The sequence below is a fragment of the Pleurodeles waltl genome, chromosome 8, assembly GCF_031143425.1.
Source record: "Pleurodeles waltl isolate 20211129_DDA chromosome 8, aPleWal1.hap1.20221129, whole genome shotgun sequence".
Taxonomy (NCBI): Eukaryota; Metazoa; Chordata; class Amphibia; order Caudata; family Salamandridae; genus Pleurodeles; species Pleurodeles waltl.
The window spans coordinates 72,950,826-72,966,981 of record NC_090447.1 but is presented as its reverse complement, the minus strand read 5'-3'; the positions used below and the strand labels follow the sequence as shown (position 1 = coordinate 72,966,981).

The 16,156-nt window shown below is 50.4% G+C and overlaps 1 protein-coding gene across 1 annotated transcript in view; it reads left to right on the top strand.

Annotated features, from left to right (window-relative positions):
• XNDC1N (XRCC1 N-terminal domain containing 1, N-terminal like) overlaps nucleotides 1-16,156 on the top strand; it is a 305,166-nt gene that overhangs the window by 137,275 nt on the left and 151,735 nt on the right. Inside the window, exon 14 of the mRNA XM_069203429.1 lies at nucleotides 1,814-1,843. Coding sequence (XP_069059530.1) covers nucleotides 1,814-1,843 — 30 coding nt within the window. The remainder of the gene's footprint in view (nucleotides 1-1,813; nucleotides 1,844-16,156) is intronic.

The following is a 16,156-nucleotide window of genomic DNA, read 5'->3' as shown; positions in this document are numbered from 1 at the left end:
TCCACACTCCTCGCTATACATCCATAAGACCTGCGGTTCCACACTCCTCTCTGTTAATAAGACCTGTGCCTCCACACTCCTCTGTACATTATTAATTCGAGCTGTGTGCCCACACCCCTCTCTCTGGCAGCTCCTGGATGAGGAAAGCTTCAAGAGGCAGCTCGGAGACCAGAGAGATAAACATCCCGAGAACACCTGCCCTCTCGGCGGGGCCTCTGGGAGCTACACGTGAGCACTGATGCTCTCAGCTAGCGCCGTTCACTTACAGTTACTTAGGCCTCCTGGGGGCAGGCAGGTGGCACCGATGCCTGTACCTGAGACAGGTGCCTCCTCCAAGCCGCTGCCACCATTACAGCTTCACTGCACGAGACCGAGGCAGGCTGGAGGCCGACAGGAGCCCTCCGACCACAGTGGGAGAGCTCTGAGGGTCCGCACCTGAGACTGGGCCTGCCATAGGGTGCAGACATCACCACCTGGGACTGGACCTGGGCCTGCACTGGGGGTCACCACCTGGGACTGGACCGGGCCTGCCACAGGGTGCAGAGCTCTGAGGGTCACCACCTGGGACTAGGACTGCCACAGGGTGCAGACATCACCACCTGGGAGTGGACCTAGGCCTGCCACAGGGTGCAGAGCTCTGAGGGTCACCACCTGGGACTAGGACTGCCACAGGGTGCAGACATCACCACCTGGGAGTGGACCTAGGCCTGCCACAGGGTGCAGAGGTCTGAGGGTCCGCACCTGGGACTGGGCCTGCCATAGGGTGCAGACATCACCACCTGGGACTGGACCTGGGCCTGCACTGGGGGTCACCACCTGGAACTGGACCGGGTCTGCCACAGGGTGCAGAGCTCTGAGGGTCACCACCTGGGACTAGGACTGCCACAGGGTGCAGACATCACCACCTGGGAGTGGACCTAGGCCTGCCACAGGGTGCAGAGGTCTGAGGGTCCGCACCTGGGACTGGGCCTGCCACAGGGTGCAGACATCACCACCTGGGACTGGACCTGGGCCTGCACTGGGGGTCACCACCTGGAACTGGACCGGGCCTGCCACAGGGTGCAGAGCTCTGAGGGTCACCACCTGGGACTAGGACTGCCACAGGGTGCAGACATCACCACCTGGGAGTGGACCTAGGCCTGCCACAGGGTGCAGAGGTCTGAGGGTCCGCACCTGGGACTGGGCCTGCCACAGGGTGCAGACATCACCACCTGGGACTGGACCTGGGCCTGCACTGGGGGGGTCACCACCTGGGACTGGACCTGGGCCTGCCACAGGGTGCAGAGCTCTGGGGGTCACCGCCTGGGACTGGGCCTGCCACAGGGTGCAGACATCACCATCTAGGACTGGACCTGGGCCTGCCACAGGGTGCAGAGCTTTGAGGGTCCCCACCTGGACCTGCCACAGGGTGCAGACATCACCCCCTGGGACTGGACCTGGGCCTGCCACAGGGTGCACAACTCTGAGGGTCCCCACCTGGTACTGGGCCTGCCACAGGGTGCAGAGCTCTGAGGGTCCCCACCTGGGACTGGGCCTGCCACAGGGTGCAGACAACACCACCTGGGACTGGACCTGGGCCTGCCACAGGGTGCAGAGCTGTGAGGGTCCCCACCTGGGACTGGGACTGCCACAGGGAGAGAACACTCGATGCCCCCCAGACCAGGGCCTATACCTGGGCCCTGGCACCCATGCGCTGCCCGGTGAGCTCCTCCCATGTCGGGCTGGCCTGACCTGGCGGTGGTCGGGGGTAGTGCCAGTCACCGTTTGCTATGAACTGAGACCGCGACCATTTCTTGATTTGTAATTCTGTGAGGAGTCGGGGACAGCCATGGAGCACTTGACGGTGAGTGGATGGGGGAAGGCTGGGGATGCTGGGCGCGAGGGTGAATTGTCACCCATCACATCTTCATTGTACTTACCGCGTGCCTGCTCAGTGTTCACGCGCCTCAGGAGGGGGAAGTGGGGGGCGAGCGTGGTGTTTCCATGGAAGGTTCACAGAGTTTTGATAGTGCATCAAAAGTTACTTAAAAAACACAATTTCTTTTTTTTGAATCAGCTACCTTCAAATCATAGGATTTTTAAAGATTATTTTGTGATTGAATGCAGGAGTGCAGCTAATGAGCCCTATCCCTCCCTAGGGGGTCTTAAAAAGATATCTCTTTAAAATACAAGCTCTACCGGTGCACACATTCACAAGCCTATAGCTATAATAAGGCTTACATGTGGAATAGGATGGGAATGGTCTCCATGGAAACGGCATCCTTGTGAAAATAAATCACCAGAGACCATCACATCGCTGTCCAGTCTTAACTGGTTGTCACAAATTATTACTATATATATGTATATACACAAATATATATTGAGAACTGTAGAAGTTGATGATTGTTTGATTGTTACTCGTATGTCTCTTTCAAAATTCATATTTAATAAAGTCACTGCTTCCCGTGTGTGTGTGTGTGTATATCTATCTATATATATTATTGTTGTAGGTAGTTATAGTTAGGACCTAGTTTCCATGGGAAAAGCATTTTTTGACTCGCCTATATCTTTTGCACCGTTTGACAAATCTTCATGAAATTTTCCCCCCAAAAAGTGTGCCGGTAATTCTTGTTGCACACGGAAAGTTTTGGGGTGATCCGTTAAACAGGGGCCTGAAAAAAGGGTGGGCGAGGGGGTCAAAAAAGTTGCGTTTCCCATGCCAATTGCCATAGGAACTTTGAACACGGCTACAGGCTGAAACGGAGGACGGAATTACACCAAATTTGGCAGAAAGTTAGCTGTTGGTATGCAGATTGTGCTTTGGGGTGTCTGGTGTAAATCCGTTTAGTAGTTTTTGAGATATGAAAGGGGAAAAAAATTGTATATCTGAGGTCGTGAACTTTTTGCAATGCTTTTGCGACGATCGCAAAGTATTCGCTAATGCATGTGCAAATAGAAGTGCCGCGACTGGCTGTATGGAAAGTTGCGGCCGCCATTTTAGGAAATGGGACACAGCCCCCAGGGCTGATAATTGAAATGAAAAGTGTGTTAAGGGGTCAGGGTGGAGTTACCCTGACCCCAGGGATGTGATATAGGGGTGGCGGAGGGTGAAATTCTGACTTTATAATAATTTTTGTTTCCAGAACGCACAATATTCGTGAATACGTCGCCATGCTCCGCACGGCCCCCTGTGCAACATTTGCAATAAAATTATTGTTGAGAAAACTGTGCATGGCGAGGGAGTAGTTACTTTACTTGAAATAACTCTTAACTGCTGAATTTCTATGGTTTTGTACGAGTAAATGCTAACTTTGGCGCTGTGTGATGGATCTTCATGACATTTTCCAAAAAAGTGCTTTTTTTGCGTAATTTGTGTAGGAAAAGTTTCAGGGTGATCTGTCATGTGTGTGTGGCGGAGGGAGAGAAAAAGTGGGTGTCCCAAAACACCAAATCACCATTTATTTTCCATGAACATTTTTAGGAAGCACTACGGCAAAAACTGCTGAACAGAATTACATCAATTTGTCAGGAAGGTAGATCTTGGTCCAGAAAGTGTGCTTTTTGTGATTTGGTGTAGATCCATCCAGTAGTTTTTGAATATTAAGAATCAAAAATATGTATAGATCTGGACGGTTGGGTTTAAGGGACTTACAAGAGTCTCTCAAACCCAATTTTAAAAAAATAGAGCGTTCGAATTTCGAATTGGCCAATGGGGCTTTTTTCCCCTTGGGCCAATTTGTTATCATGGGAGACACGCTCCCGCAGGAGCAAGCGCTCAGATTGGCTGCCTGAAATCTAAAGAAAAATGTTTCAGGATTAGGGAAGTTAGGGCCCCATTTAGTTTTTGGTGGACAGGTCACTCCGTCACAACAGTGATGGATTTCCTGTCTCCCGAAATATAAATCCCAAAGGAAATAATGGGATTTATATTTCAACAGACGGGATACCTTTCACTGTTGCGATGGAGTAACTTGTCCACCGAAATCTAAACAAGGACCTTAATCCCCTGTCCTGAGTTGAAATGTAAAAAAGCAACATAAAGGGGCAGGGTAGGAATACCTTGCAGTCCTAGGCCAAGTGGGGTGGCCCGAGAGGGATCCCCCTCCCAACGGACCAAAATATAATTAAAAAAAAAAAACAGCGATCCTGAGGAGTCCAGCAAGACACCCGCAGGATTGCAGCTTTTAAAAAATAACTAAAAATTAAATGGCGGCTGGGGACCGCTGTGACAAAGAAAGGGGAGGTGGGCACATTGCCTCACTGCCTCCCGATTCGCATCAAGGCACAGGGAACCCTATCTCCTGGGGCTAAATTTTAAAAGTAAGGGAGGGGGGCGTATGGCCCCCGCTACCTTGGCTGATTAAAGCCTCAGGGACCCCATCCCCTTGGTCCTCTTCTTTATTAAAAAGGAAAGGGTGGCACATTGCCCCCCTCCCCAAGTCTGTATAGACCCCAGGAAACCTACCCCTGGGGCCAAAATACTTATTAGGTGAGGAGGGCACGCAACCCCCATCCCAGTGCCACCACTGGGGCCTGGGGACCACGTCCTCCCAGACCATCACTTAAATATAGGTAGGGGGGCACACGCTGGGAGCCCATCCCCAGGGCACAGTGGTTTCCCTGTCCACAGGAGCGCAGACAGGGAAAGCAAGTCTGCTGACACCCAGCAGGAGCTTTGTAACTTCTCCCGACAGATGGGAGAACATTTTATTTTCTCTGCCTTTGCTCTTGCGGGCAGGGAAACTCAGATTGCTCCCGTCTGGCGGGAGCAAGCAGAAACAACTGCTTCCATTGGGCACAAGCATTGTTGGCTTCCACAGCACCCAGGATGGGTGCATGCAGGGAGCTGGCAGGGCTGCGGGTGCCCTAGGACTCCTTCCCACTGCCCCCAAACTACTATTTGGCAGGGGTCTGGGGTGGGCACCAATTTAGAAGCACATAAGGCCCTGGGGGATCGAATAGGATTGGGGCATGCGCTCCCCCCCTGCCCTCTTCCACTTAAAATATATGTTTTGGCCCCGGGGATGAGGTCCCTGGTGCCTTAAGTGGCTTTGGGTGGCTACACACTGCCGAATGCCATACGTGGCATGGGGTTGGCTGCCTGTGGGGGCTAAATGCAGGGTCTGGATGCAGGCCAGGCTGCGTGGCAGGAGGTTGGCTTTATGTATTGAATTAACATATTAGTTTACAATAACAAAAACAATAAATTCACTAAAAAAACAAAGGTTAAAGTGATATTATAGTTGGGTGAAAATGTCAGTGACAACATAACGTTGTAGGAGGCTGGACTGGCTTGTAGTGAGTACCAAGGGGTACTTACACCTTGCACCAGGACCAGGTATCCCTTATTAGTGTATAGGGTGTCTAGCAGCTTAGGCTGATAGATAATGGTAGCTTAGCAGAGCAGCTTAGGCTGAACTAGGAGACGAGTGAAGCTCCTACAGTACCACTAGTGTCATATGTACAATATCATAAGAAAACACAATACACAGATATACTAAAAATAAAGGTACTTTATTTTTATGACAATATGCCAAAAGTATCTCAGTGAGTACCCTCAGTATGAGGATAGCAAATATACACAAGATATATGTACACAATACCAAAAATATGCAGTATAGTATTAGAGAACAGTGCAAACAATGTCTAGTTACAATAGGATGCAATGGGGACACATAGGGATAGGGGCAACACAAACCATATACTCCAAAAGTGGAATGCGAACCACGAATAGACCCCAAACCTATGTGACCTTGTAGAGGGTTGCTGGGACTGTAAGAAAACAGTGAGGGTTAGAAAATTAGCCCACCCCAAGACCCTGAAAAGTGAGTGCAAAGTGCACTAAAGTTCCCAAAGAGCACAGAAGTCGTGATAGGGGAATTCTGCAGGAAAGACCAAAACCAGCAATGCAACAACGATGGATTTCCAGACGAGGGTACCTGTGGAACAAGGGGACCAAGTCCAAAAGTCACGATCAAGTCGAGAGTGGGCAGATTCCCAGGAAATGCCAGCTGTGGGTGCAAAGAAGCTGCTACTGGACAGTAGAAGCTGAGGATTCTGCAAGAACGACAAGGGCTAGAAACTTCCCCTTTAGAGGATAGATGTCCCACGCCGAGGAGAGTCGTGCAGAAGTGTTTTCCTGCGGAAAGAACACAAACAAGCCTTGCTAGCTGCAAAGCTTGCGGTTAGGGTTTTTGGGTGCTGCTGTGGCCCAGGAGGGACCAGGATGTCGCCAATTGCGTCAGGGGACAGAGGGGGCACCCAGCAAGACAAGGAGCCCTCTCAGAAGCAGGCAGCACCCGCAGAAGTGCCAGAACAGGCACTACAAAGTGGAGTGAAACGGTGCTCACCCAAAGTTGCACAAAGGAGTCCCACGCCGCCGGAGGACAACTCAGGAGGTCGTGCAATGCAGGTTAGAGTGCCGTGGACCCAGGCTTGGCTGTGCACAAAGGATTCCCTCGGAAAGTGCACAGGAGCCGGAGTAGCTGCAAAACACGCAGTTCCTAGCAATGCAGTCTGGCGTGGGGAGGCAAGGACTTACCTCCACCAAACTTGGGCTGAAGAGTCACTGGACTGTGGGAGTCACTTGGACAGAGTTGCTGGATTCAAGGGACCTCGCTCGTCGTGCTGAGAGGAGACCCAGAGGACCAGTGATGCAGTTCTTTGGTGCCTGCGGTTGCAGGGGGACGATTCCGTCGACCCACGGGAGATTTCTTCGGAGCTTCTAGTGCAGAGAGGAGGCAGACTACCCCCACAGCATGCACCACCAGGAAAACAGTCGAGAAGGCGGCAGGATCAGCGTTACAGAGTTGCAGTAGTCGTCTTTGCTACTTTGTTGCAGTTTTGCAGGCTTCCAGCGCGGTCAGCAGTCGATTCCTTGGCAGAAGGTGAAGAGAGAGATGCAGAGGAACTCGGATGAGCTCTTGCATTCGTTATCTAAGGAATTCCCCAAAGCAGAGACCCTAAATAGCAAGAAAAGAGGGTTTGGCTACTTAGGAGAGAGGATAGGCTAGCAACACCTGAAGGAGCCTATCAGAAGGAGTCTCTGACTTCACCTGCTGGCCCTGGCCACTCAGAACAGTCCAGTGTGCCAGCAGCACCTCTGTTTCCAAGATGGCAGAGGTCTGGAGCACACTGGAGGAGCTCTGGGCACCTTCCAGGGGAGGTGCAGGTCAGGGGAGTGGTCACTCCCCTTTCCTTTGTCCAGTTTCGCGCCAGAGCAGGGCTGAGGGGTCCCTGAACGGGTGTAGACTGGCTTATGCAGAAATGGGCACCATCTGTGCCCATGAAAGCATTTCCAGAGGCTGGGGGAGGCTACTCCTCCCCTGCCTTAACACCTTATTCCAAAGGGAGAGGGTGTAACACCCTCTCTCTGAGGAAGTCCTTTGTTCTGCCTTCCTGGGCCAAGCCTGGCTGGACCCCAGGAGGGCAGAAACCTGTCTGAGGGGTTGGCAGCAGCAGCAGCTGCAGTGAAACCCGTGCAAAGGCAGTTTGGCAGTACCCGGGTCTGTGCTACAGACCCGTGGGATCATGGGATTGTGCCAACAATGCCAGGATGGCATAGAGGGGGCAATTCCATGATCTTAGACATGTTACATGGCCATATTCGGAGTTACCATTGTGAAGCTACACATAGGTAGTGACCTATATGTAGTGCACGCGTGTAATGGTGTCCCCGCACTCACAAAGTCCGGGGAATTGGCCCTGAACAATGTGGGGGCACCTTGGCTAGTGCCAGGGTGCCCACACACTAAGTAACTTAGCACCCAACCTTTACCAGGTAAAGGTTAGACATATAGGTGACTTATAAGTTACTTAAGTGCAGTGTAAAATGACTGTGAAATAACGTGGACGTTATTTCACTCAGGCTGCAGTGGTAGGCCTGTGTAAGAATTGTCAGAGCTCCCTATGGGTGGCAAAAGAAATGCTGCAGCCCATAGGGATCTCCTGGAACCCCAATACCCTGGGTACCTTAGTACCATATACTAGGGAATTATAAGGGTGTTCTAGTAAGCCAATGTAAATTGGTAAAATTGGTCACTAGCCTGTTAGTGACAATTTGTACAGAGAGAGCATAACCACTGAGGTTCTGGTTAGCAGAGCCTCAGCGACACAGTTAGGCATCACACAGGGAACACATACATATAGGCCACAAACTTATGAGCACTGGGGTCCTCGCTAGCAGGGTCCCAGTGACACATAACAAACATACTGAAAACATAGGGTTTTCACTATGAGCACTGGGCCCTGGCTAGCAGGATCCCAGTGAGACAGTGAAAACACCCTGACATACACTCACAAACAGGCCAAAAGTGGGGGTAACAAGGCTAGAAAGAGGCTACTTTCTCACACAACCCCCCCCCCCCCCCAAACGAAGGACAATAAGGCTAACCTTGGCCAGTTGAGACTTTATTGTCTAAGTGGTGATAAGTAGAGAGTAGCTCTGCAATAGACTTGTTACTCCCTTTATCATCCACTATATGGTTACTTCCCTGTGGGGATGTAAACCATCCTGTTTGAAGTTTTTTAGCTAAGCAACAATGTGAAGATGTATTTTCAGAGTTTCTATCAGTAAGTTTTAGTTTAGAGCAGTGGGAATTGTCCACTGAACCTATTTGTAGTGATGAAAATGCCAGACAGGGATGCTGTCTCAATAAAGCCATAGTTGGGCAAAAACGTTGTCCATATGGCTGGAAGAGAGAACAGGTATGCTGTTTCTCTTGATTTGGAGCAGGGCAGGGATGCTGTCCTATGAGCTCCACACTAGGGCAGGGATGCTGTCCTAAGTGTTGTGAGGCAGTGCAGGGTTTCTGCACTAAAATTCTCTGGGAGGGTTGGAGGGATGCTCCATGTTAACTAAAATGGTGCTCTTTTTCTCACCAATGTTAGTTATCCCACAGAGAGGTACTTCTAACTCAGGGAGTACAGCTATGCCAGCTGATGATTCCCTTGGAACAGGTGCCACCCCAGGAGAGGTTTCTCCTACCACAGGAATGATATCCTGATTGGCAGGGTGGTTAGGGGATTCCGTGATACCCTTTTTACCTGTTGATGGAGAGGGATCCTGAGTTTTCAGGCCTTCTCTCCTTTGCTTTTTCATTTCAGTAGAAATGAGAGGGAACAATTCCTCTGGGATGCCCAGCATGGCTGCATGGGCATAAAACTCTACCTCAGCCCAACCTGAGGCCTCTAGGTCATTACCTAAGAGACAGTCTACAGGTAAGCTAGGTGATACCACCACCTGCTTAGGGCCAGTAACTCCACCCCAACTAAACTGAATTATAGCTAAGGGAAGAAACTTAGTGGAGTTATGGACATCAATAATCTTATACTGTTGTCCAATGATGTGTTGTTCAGGAGCCACTAGGTTTTCAGTCACCAAAGTGATACTGGCACCTATGTCCCTGTAGGCCAAGGCCTCAACACCATTTATTGAAACTGTCTGCCTGTACTTATCCATTGTAAGGGGACAAGCAGCCAGTGTGGCAAGGCCAATGCCACTAGGTGTGACAGAAACTGTCTTGGGACTGACTACCCCAGTTTCTATGATGGACCCATAAGTGAACCCAACTACACCCTTCGCTTAACTGTTGCCAGCAGTCCCACCACTAGTACCACTACTGCTTGGGGCACTAGAGCTTGATGTATTAGTGGTGGTAGGCTCAGGGGGTTTACCTGGACAGGACTTATCCCCTGGCCTATGGCCTCTGTTTTTACACACAAAGCACCAAGGCTTTTTAATGTGTGCAGGTTGAGAAGAAGAGGAAGAATTTGTTTTATACCCACCCTCTGAAGAGTGTTTAAGATTTGAAGTGGGATCTTTGGTTTTACCCTTATCCCCATGCTTATCTTGAGATTTTTCACCATCTTTCTTCTTGCCATCCTTGTCACCACCTGTATGAACTTTTCTGTTCACTCTTGTTCTGACCCATTTGTCTGCCTTCTTTCCCAATTCTTGGGGAGAGGTCAGATCTGAGTCCACTAGATACTGGTGCAACAAATCAGACACACAATTATTAAGTATATGCTCTCTCAGGATTATGTTATATAGGCTTTCACAGTCAGCCACTTTACTGCCATGTAACCACCCCTCCAAGGCCTTCACCAAATGGTCAACAAAGTCTACCCAGTCTTGTGAAGACTCCTTTTTGGTTTCTATGAACTTCATCCTGTACTGTTCAGTGGTTAAGCCATAACCATTTAGGAGTGCATTCTTAAGAACTGCAAAATTATTGGCATCACTTTCTTTCACAGTAAGGAGCCTATCCCTACCCTTTCCACTAAATGATAGCCATAGGATAGCATCCCACTGCCTTTGAGGGACATCCTGTACAACACAGGCCCTCTCAAGTGCAGCAAACCACTTGTTAATGTCATCCCCCTCCTTGTAAGGGGGAACTATCTTGTGCAGATTCCTGGAATCATGCTCTTTTACAGGATGACTATGGGGAATACTGCTGCTGCCACCATGGGTTTCTAAACCCAATTTCTGTCTTTCCCTCTCTATTTCTAAAGACTGTCTATCCAAATCCAGCTGTTGCTTTTTAAGCTTCAGTCTAGTTTGTTCCACCCTCAACTTATTGAGTTCCCTCTCTAACAATCTGTCATCAGGGCTGGTGGGAGGGACATTTCTAGAGACAGAAGTATGCTGAGATTGAACAGAAGGAGACCTGGCCCTAACAGATGTCACACTAACATTCTGGCCTACAGAGGTGATACTTCTACTGTGATGAGAAACAACACTATTACTGTGATGTGAATTCACATCAGAACCAGCTATGCTAGGTGGCTTGCTAGGGGGCAGGCTGGAAAGCTTCCCTCCCACATCTTTTGCTAGGGGTGCCCCAGAATCAGAGTGGGAACCATCAGCTAATTTCTCACCAGAAGTGCCACCTAAGGTCTTATCTTGTTCAATGAGCATATTAACCGAATCAAATCAAATCAAATCAAATCATTAACATTTATAAAGCGCGCTACTCACCCGTGCGGGTCTCAAGGCGCTAGGGGAAAGGGGGGGGGGTTACTGCTGCTCGAAAAGCCAGGTTTTTAGGAGTCTCCGGAATGCGGAGTGGTCCTGGGTGGTCCTGAGGCTGGTGGGGAGGGAGTTCCAGGTCTTGGCTGCCAGGAAGGAGAAGGACCTCCCACCCGACGTGGAGCTGCAGATGCGAGGGACGGCAGCGAGCGCGAGGCCAGAGGAATGGAGGAGACGGGTGGGGGCGTAGAAGCTGAGGCGACGGTTGAGGTATTCCGGTCCCTTGTTGTGGAGGGCTTTGTGTGCGTGGGAAGTCAGAAGGTGATCCGTTTGCTGACTGGGAGCCAATGCAGGTGTCTCAGGTGTGCGGAGATGTGGCTGTTGCGGGGTACGTCGAGGATGATGCGGGCCGAGGCGTTTTGAATACGTTGCAGGCGTTTTTGGAGTTTGGCGGTGGTCCCAGCGTAGAGGATGTTGCCGTAGTCCAGGCAGCTCGTGACGAGGGCGTGGGTCACGGTTTTTCTAGTGTCGGCGGGGATCCAGCGGAAGATCTTGCGGAGCATGCAGAGGGTGAGGAAGCAGGCGGAGGACACGGCGTTGACTTGCTTGGTCATGGTGAGAAGAGGGTCCAAGATGAAGCCGAGGTTGCGGGCGTGGTCTTCGGGGGTCGGTGCGGTGCCGAGGGCCGTGGGCCACCAGGAGTCGTCCCAAGCGGATGGGGTGTTGCCGAGGATGAGGACTTCCGTTTTGTCAGAATTCAGCTTTAGGCGGCTGAGCCTCATCCAATCTGCAACATCCTTCATGCCCTCTTGTAGGTTGATCTTGGCGCTGGCGGGGTCCTTGGTGAGGGAGAGTATAAGTTGGGTGTCGTCGGCGTAGGAGGTGATGATGATGTCGTGCTTGTGTACGATGTCGGCGAGGGGGCTCATGTAGACATTGAAGAGTGTCGGGCTGAGCGATGAGCCTTGAGGTACGCCGCAGATGATCTCGGTGGGGTCTGAGCGAAACGGTGGGAGGTAAACTCTTTGGGAACGGTTTGAGAGGAAGGAGGCGATCCAGTCCAGGGCCTGGCCTTGGATCCCGGTGGAGCGGAGGCGGGTGATTAGGGTGCGGTGACAGACGGTGTCGAAGGCAGCCAAGAGGTCGAGGAGGATGAGGGCGACTGTTTCAGCGTTGTCCATCAGGGTTCTGATGTCGTCTGTGACTGAGATGAGGGCGGTTTCAGTGCTGTGGTTGGTTCGGAATCCGGTTTGTGAAGGGTCGAGCAGGTTGTTGTTTTCCAGGAAGGTGGTCAGCTGTTTGTTGACGGTCTTCTCTATTACCTTGGCGGAGAAGGGCAGGAGTGAGATGGGGCGGAAGTTTTTCAGGTCGCTCGGGTCAGCCGTAGGTTTCTTTAGTAGGGCGTTGACTTCGGCGTGTTTCCAGCATTCGGGGAAGGTAGCAGAAGAAAATGAAGAGTTGATGACGGCCTGGAGGTGCGGGCGATGATGTCGTCGGCTTTGGGAAGAACAGTTCCCAAGAACAGTTGTCTTGAGGGACTCTTCCCTACCCCTAAACCTCTATCTATACAGAGACTCTTTGCTTCCTTCCAGCTAAGGTTGTCATAAGTTATGTTGGACAGATCAAGAGTTTGGCCTGTACCAGACATTTTAGACAGTGTTTAAGGGATAGAAAAAGTGAGAAAAAAAGTTTTTCAGAACTTTTGGAAAGACAGAGAAAAAACTTTTAAAACTTTTTAAGAACTTTTTAGAAAGTTTTAGAGGTACTTTTCAGCACTTAGAAAAGAAGTGAGAGAAGAAAAGCAAAACTTTTTGGTTAGGTGTACATACACTGAATTTGTTTTGTATATTTTTCTTTTATGAAAAGTACAATGACAAAAGTGGTAAGTAGTTGCAGGTACTTATCCCACTACTGCACAACCAATGTAGGAGGCTGGACTGGCTTGTAGTGAGTACCAAGGGGTACTTACACCTTGCACCAGGCCCAGGTATCCCTTATTAGTGTATAGGGTGTCTAGCAGCTTAGGCTGATAGATAATGGTAGCTTAGCAGAGCAGCTTAGGCTGAACTAGGAGACGAGTGAAGCTCCTACAGTACCACTAGTGTCATATGCACAATATCATAAGAAAACACAATACACAGATATACTAAAAATAAAGGTACTTTATTTTTATGACAATATGCCAAAAGTATCTCAGTGAGTACCCTCAGTATGAGGATAGCAAATATACACAAGATATATGTACACAATACCAAACATATGCAGTATAGTATTAGAGAACAGTGCAAACAATGTCTAGTTACAATAGGATGCAATGGGGACACATAGGGATAGGGGCAACACAAACCATATACTCCAAAAGTGGAATGCGAACCACGAATGGACCCCAAACCTATGTGACCTTGTAGAGGGTCACTGGGACTGTAAGAAAACAGTGAGGGTTAGAAAATTAGCCCACCCCAAGACCCTGAAAAGTGAGTGCAAAGTGCACTAAAGTTCCCCAAAGAGCACAGAAGTCGTGATAGGGGAATTCTGCAGGAAAGACCAAAACCAGCAATGCAACAACGATGGATTTCCAGACGAGGGTACCTGTGGAACAAGGGGGCCAAGTCCAAAAGTCACGATCAAGTCGAGAGTGGGCAGATGCCCAGGAAATGCCAGCTGTGGGTGCAAAGAAGCTGCTACTGGACAGTAGAAGCTGAGGATTCTGCAAGAACGACAAGGGCTAGAAACTTCCCTTTTGGAGGATAGATGTCCCACGCCGTGGAGAGTTGTGCAGAAGTGTTTTCCTGCGGAAAGACCGCAAACAAGCCTTGCTAGCTGCAAAGCTTGCGGTTAGGGTTTTTGGGTGCTGCTGTGGCCCAGGAGGAACCAGGATGTCGCCAATTGTGTCAGGGGACAGAGGGGGCGCCCAGCAAGACAAGGAGCCCTCTCAGAAGTAGGCAGCACCCGCAGAAGTGCTGGAACAGGCACTACGAAGTGGAGTGAAATGGTGCTCACCCGAAGTTGCACAAAGGAGTCCCACGCCGCCGGAGGACAACTCAAGAGGTCGTGCAATGCAGGTTAGAGTGCCGTAGACCCAGGCTTGGCTGTGCACAAAGGATTCCCTCGGAAAGTGCACAGGAGCCGGAGTAGCTGCAAAACACGCGGTTCCCAGCAATGCAGTCTGGCGTGGGGAGGCAAGGACTTACCTCCACCAAACTTGGACTGAAGAGTCACTGGACTGTGGGAGTCACTTGGACAGAGTTGCTGGATTCAAGGGACCTCGCTCGTCGTGCTGAGAGGAGACCCAGAGGACCGGTGATGCAGTTCTTTGGTGCCTGCGGTTGCAGGGGGACGATTCCGTCGACCCACGGGAGATTTCTTCGGAGCTTCTAGTGCAGAGAGGAGGCAGACTACCCCCACAGCATGCACCACCAGGAAAACAGTCGAGAAGGCGGCAGGATCAGCGTTACAGAGTTGCAGTAGTCGTCTTCGCTACTTTGTTGCAGTTTTGCAGGCTTCCAGCGCGGTCAGCAGTCGATTCCTTGGCAGAAGGAGAAGAGAGAGATGCAGAGGAACTCGGATGAGCTCTTGCATTCGTTATCTAAGGAATTCCCCAAAGCAGAGACCCTAAATAGCCAGAAAAGAGGGTTTGGCTACTTAGGAGAGAGGATAGGCTAGCAACACCTGAAGGAGCCTATCAGAAGGAGTCTCTGACGTCACCTGCTGGCCCTGGCCACTCAGAGCAGTCCAGTGTGCCAGCAGCACCTCTGTTTCCAAGATGGCAGAGGTCTGGAGCACACTGGAGGAGCTCTGGGCACCTCCCAGGGGAGGTGCAGGTCAGGGGAGTGGTCACTCCCCTTTCCTTTGTCCAGTTTCGCGCCAGAGCAGGGCTGAGGGGTCCCTGAACCGGTGTAGACTGGCTGATGCAGAAATGGGCACCATCTGTGCCCATGAAAGCATTTCCAGAGGCTGGGGGAGGCTACTCCTCCCCTGCCTTAACACCTTATTCCAAAGGGAGAGGGTGTAACACCCTCTCTCTGAGGAAGTCCTTTGTTCTGCCTTCCTGGGCCAAGCCTGGCTGGACCCCAGGAGGGCAGACACCTGTCTGAGGGGTTGGCAGCAGCAGCAGCTGAAGTGAAACCCGTGCAAAGGCAGTTTGGCAGTACCCGGGTCTGTGCTACAGACCCGTGGGATCATGGGATTGTGCCAACAATGCCAGGATGGCATAGAGGGGGCAATTCCATGATCTTAGACATGTTACATGGCCATATTCGGAGTTACCATTGTGAAGCTACACATAGGTAGTGACCTATATGTAGTGCACGCGTGTAATGGTGTCCCCGCACTCACAAAGTCCGGGGAATTGGCCCTGAACAATGTGGGGGCACCTTGGCTAGTGCCAGGGTGCCCACACACTAAGTAACTTAGCACCCAACCTTTGCCAGGTAAAGGTTAGACATATAGGTGACTTATAAGTTACTTAAGTGCAGTGTAAAATGGCTGTGAAATAACGTGGACGTTATTTCACTCAGGCTGCAGTGGCAGGCCTGTGTAAGAATTGTCAGAGCTCCCTATGGGTGGCAAAAGAAATGCTGCAGCCCATAGGGATCTCCTGGAACCCCAATACCCTGGGTACTTTAGTACCATATACTAGGGAATTATAAGGGTGTTCCAGTAAGCCAATGTAAATTGGTAAAATTGATCACTAGCCTGTTAGTGACAATTTGTACAGAGAGAGCATAACCACTGAGGTTCTGGTTAGCAGAGCCTCAGTGAGACTGTTAGCCATCACACAGGGAACACATACATATAGGCCACAAACTTATGAGCACTGGGGTCCTGGCTAGCAGGGTCCCAGTGACACATAACAAACATACTGAAAACATAGGGTTTTCACTATGAGCACTGGGCCCTGGCTAGCAGGATCCCAGTGAGACAGTGAAAACACCCTGACATACACTCACAAACAGGCCCAAAGTGGGGGTAACAAGGCTAGAAAGAGGCTACTTTCTCACAAACATTTAAGCTCAAAACCCACTAAGATTCACAAGTATTAATTATCTCAAAGAACTATAACTTGTGCCCTAATGTAACTAACACTCGCACCCCTTCCATGCACAATTACACCACATATAGCAACACTCATCACATGTTCTATGACATCATTGATACCATCACTGCAACATTTGCAAAGACATCATTGATAACAAAATTGTGCAA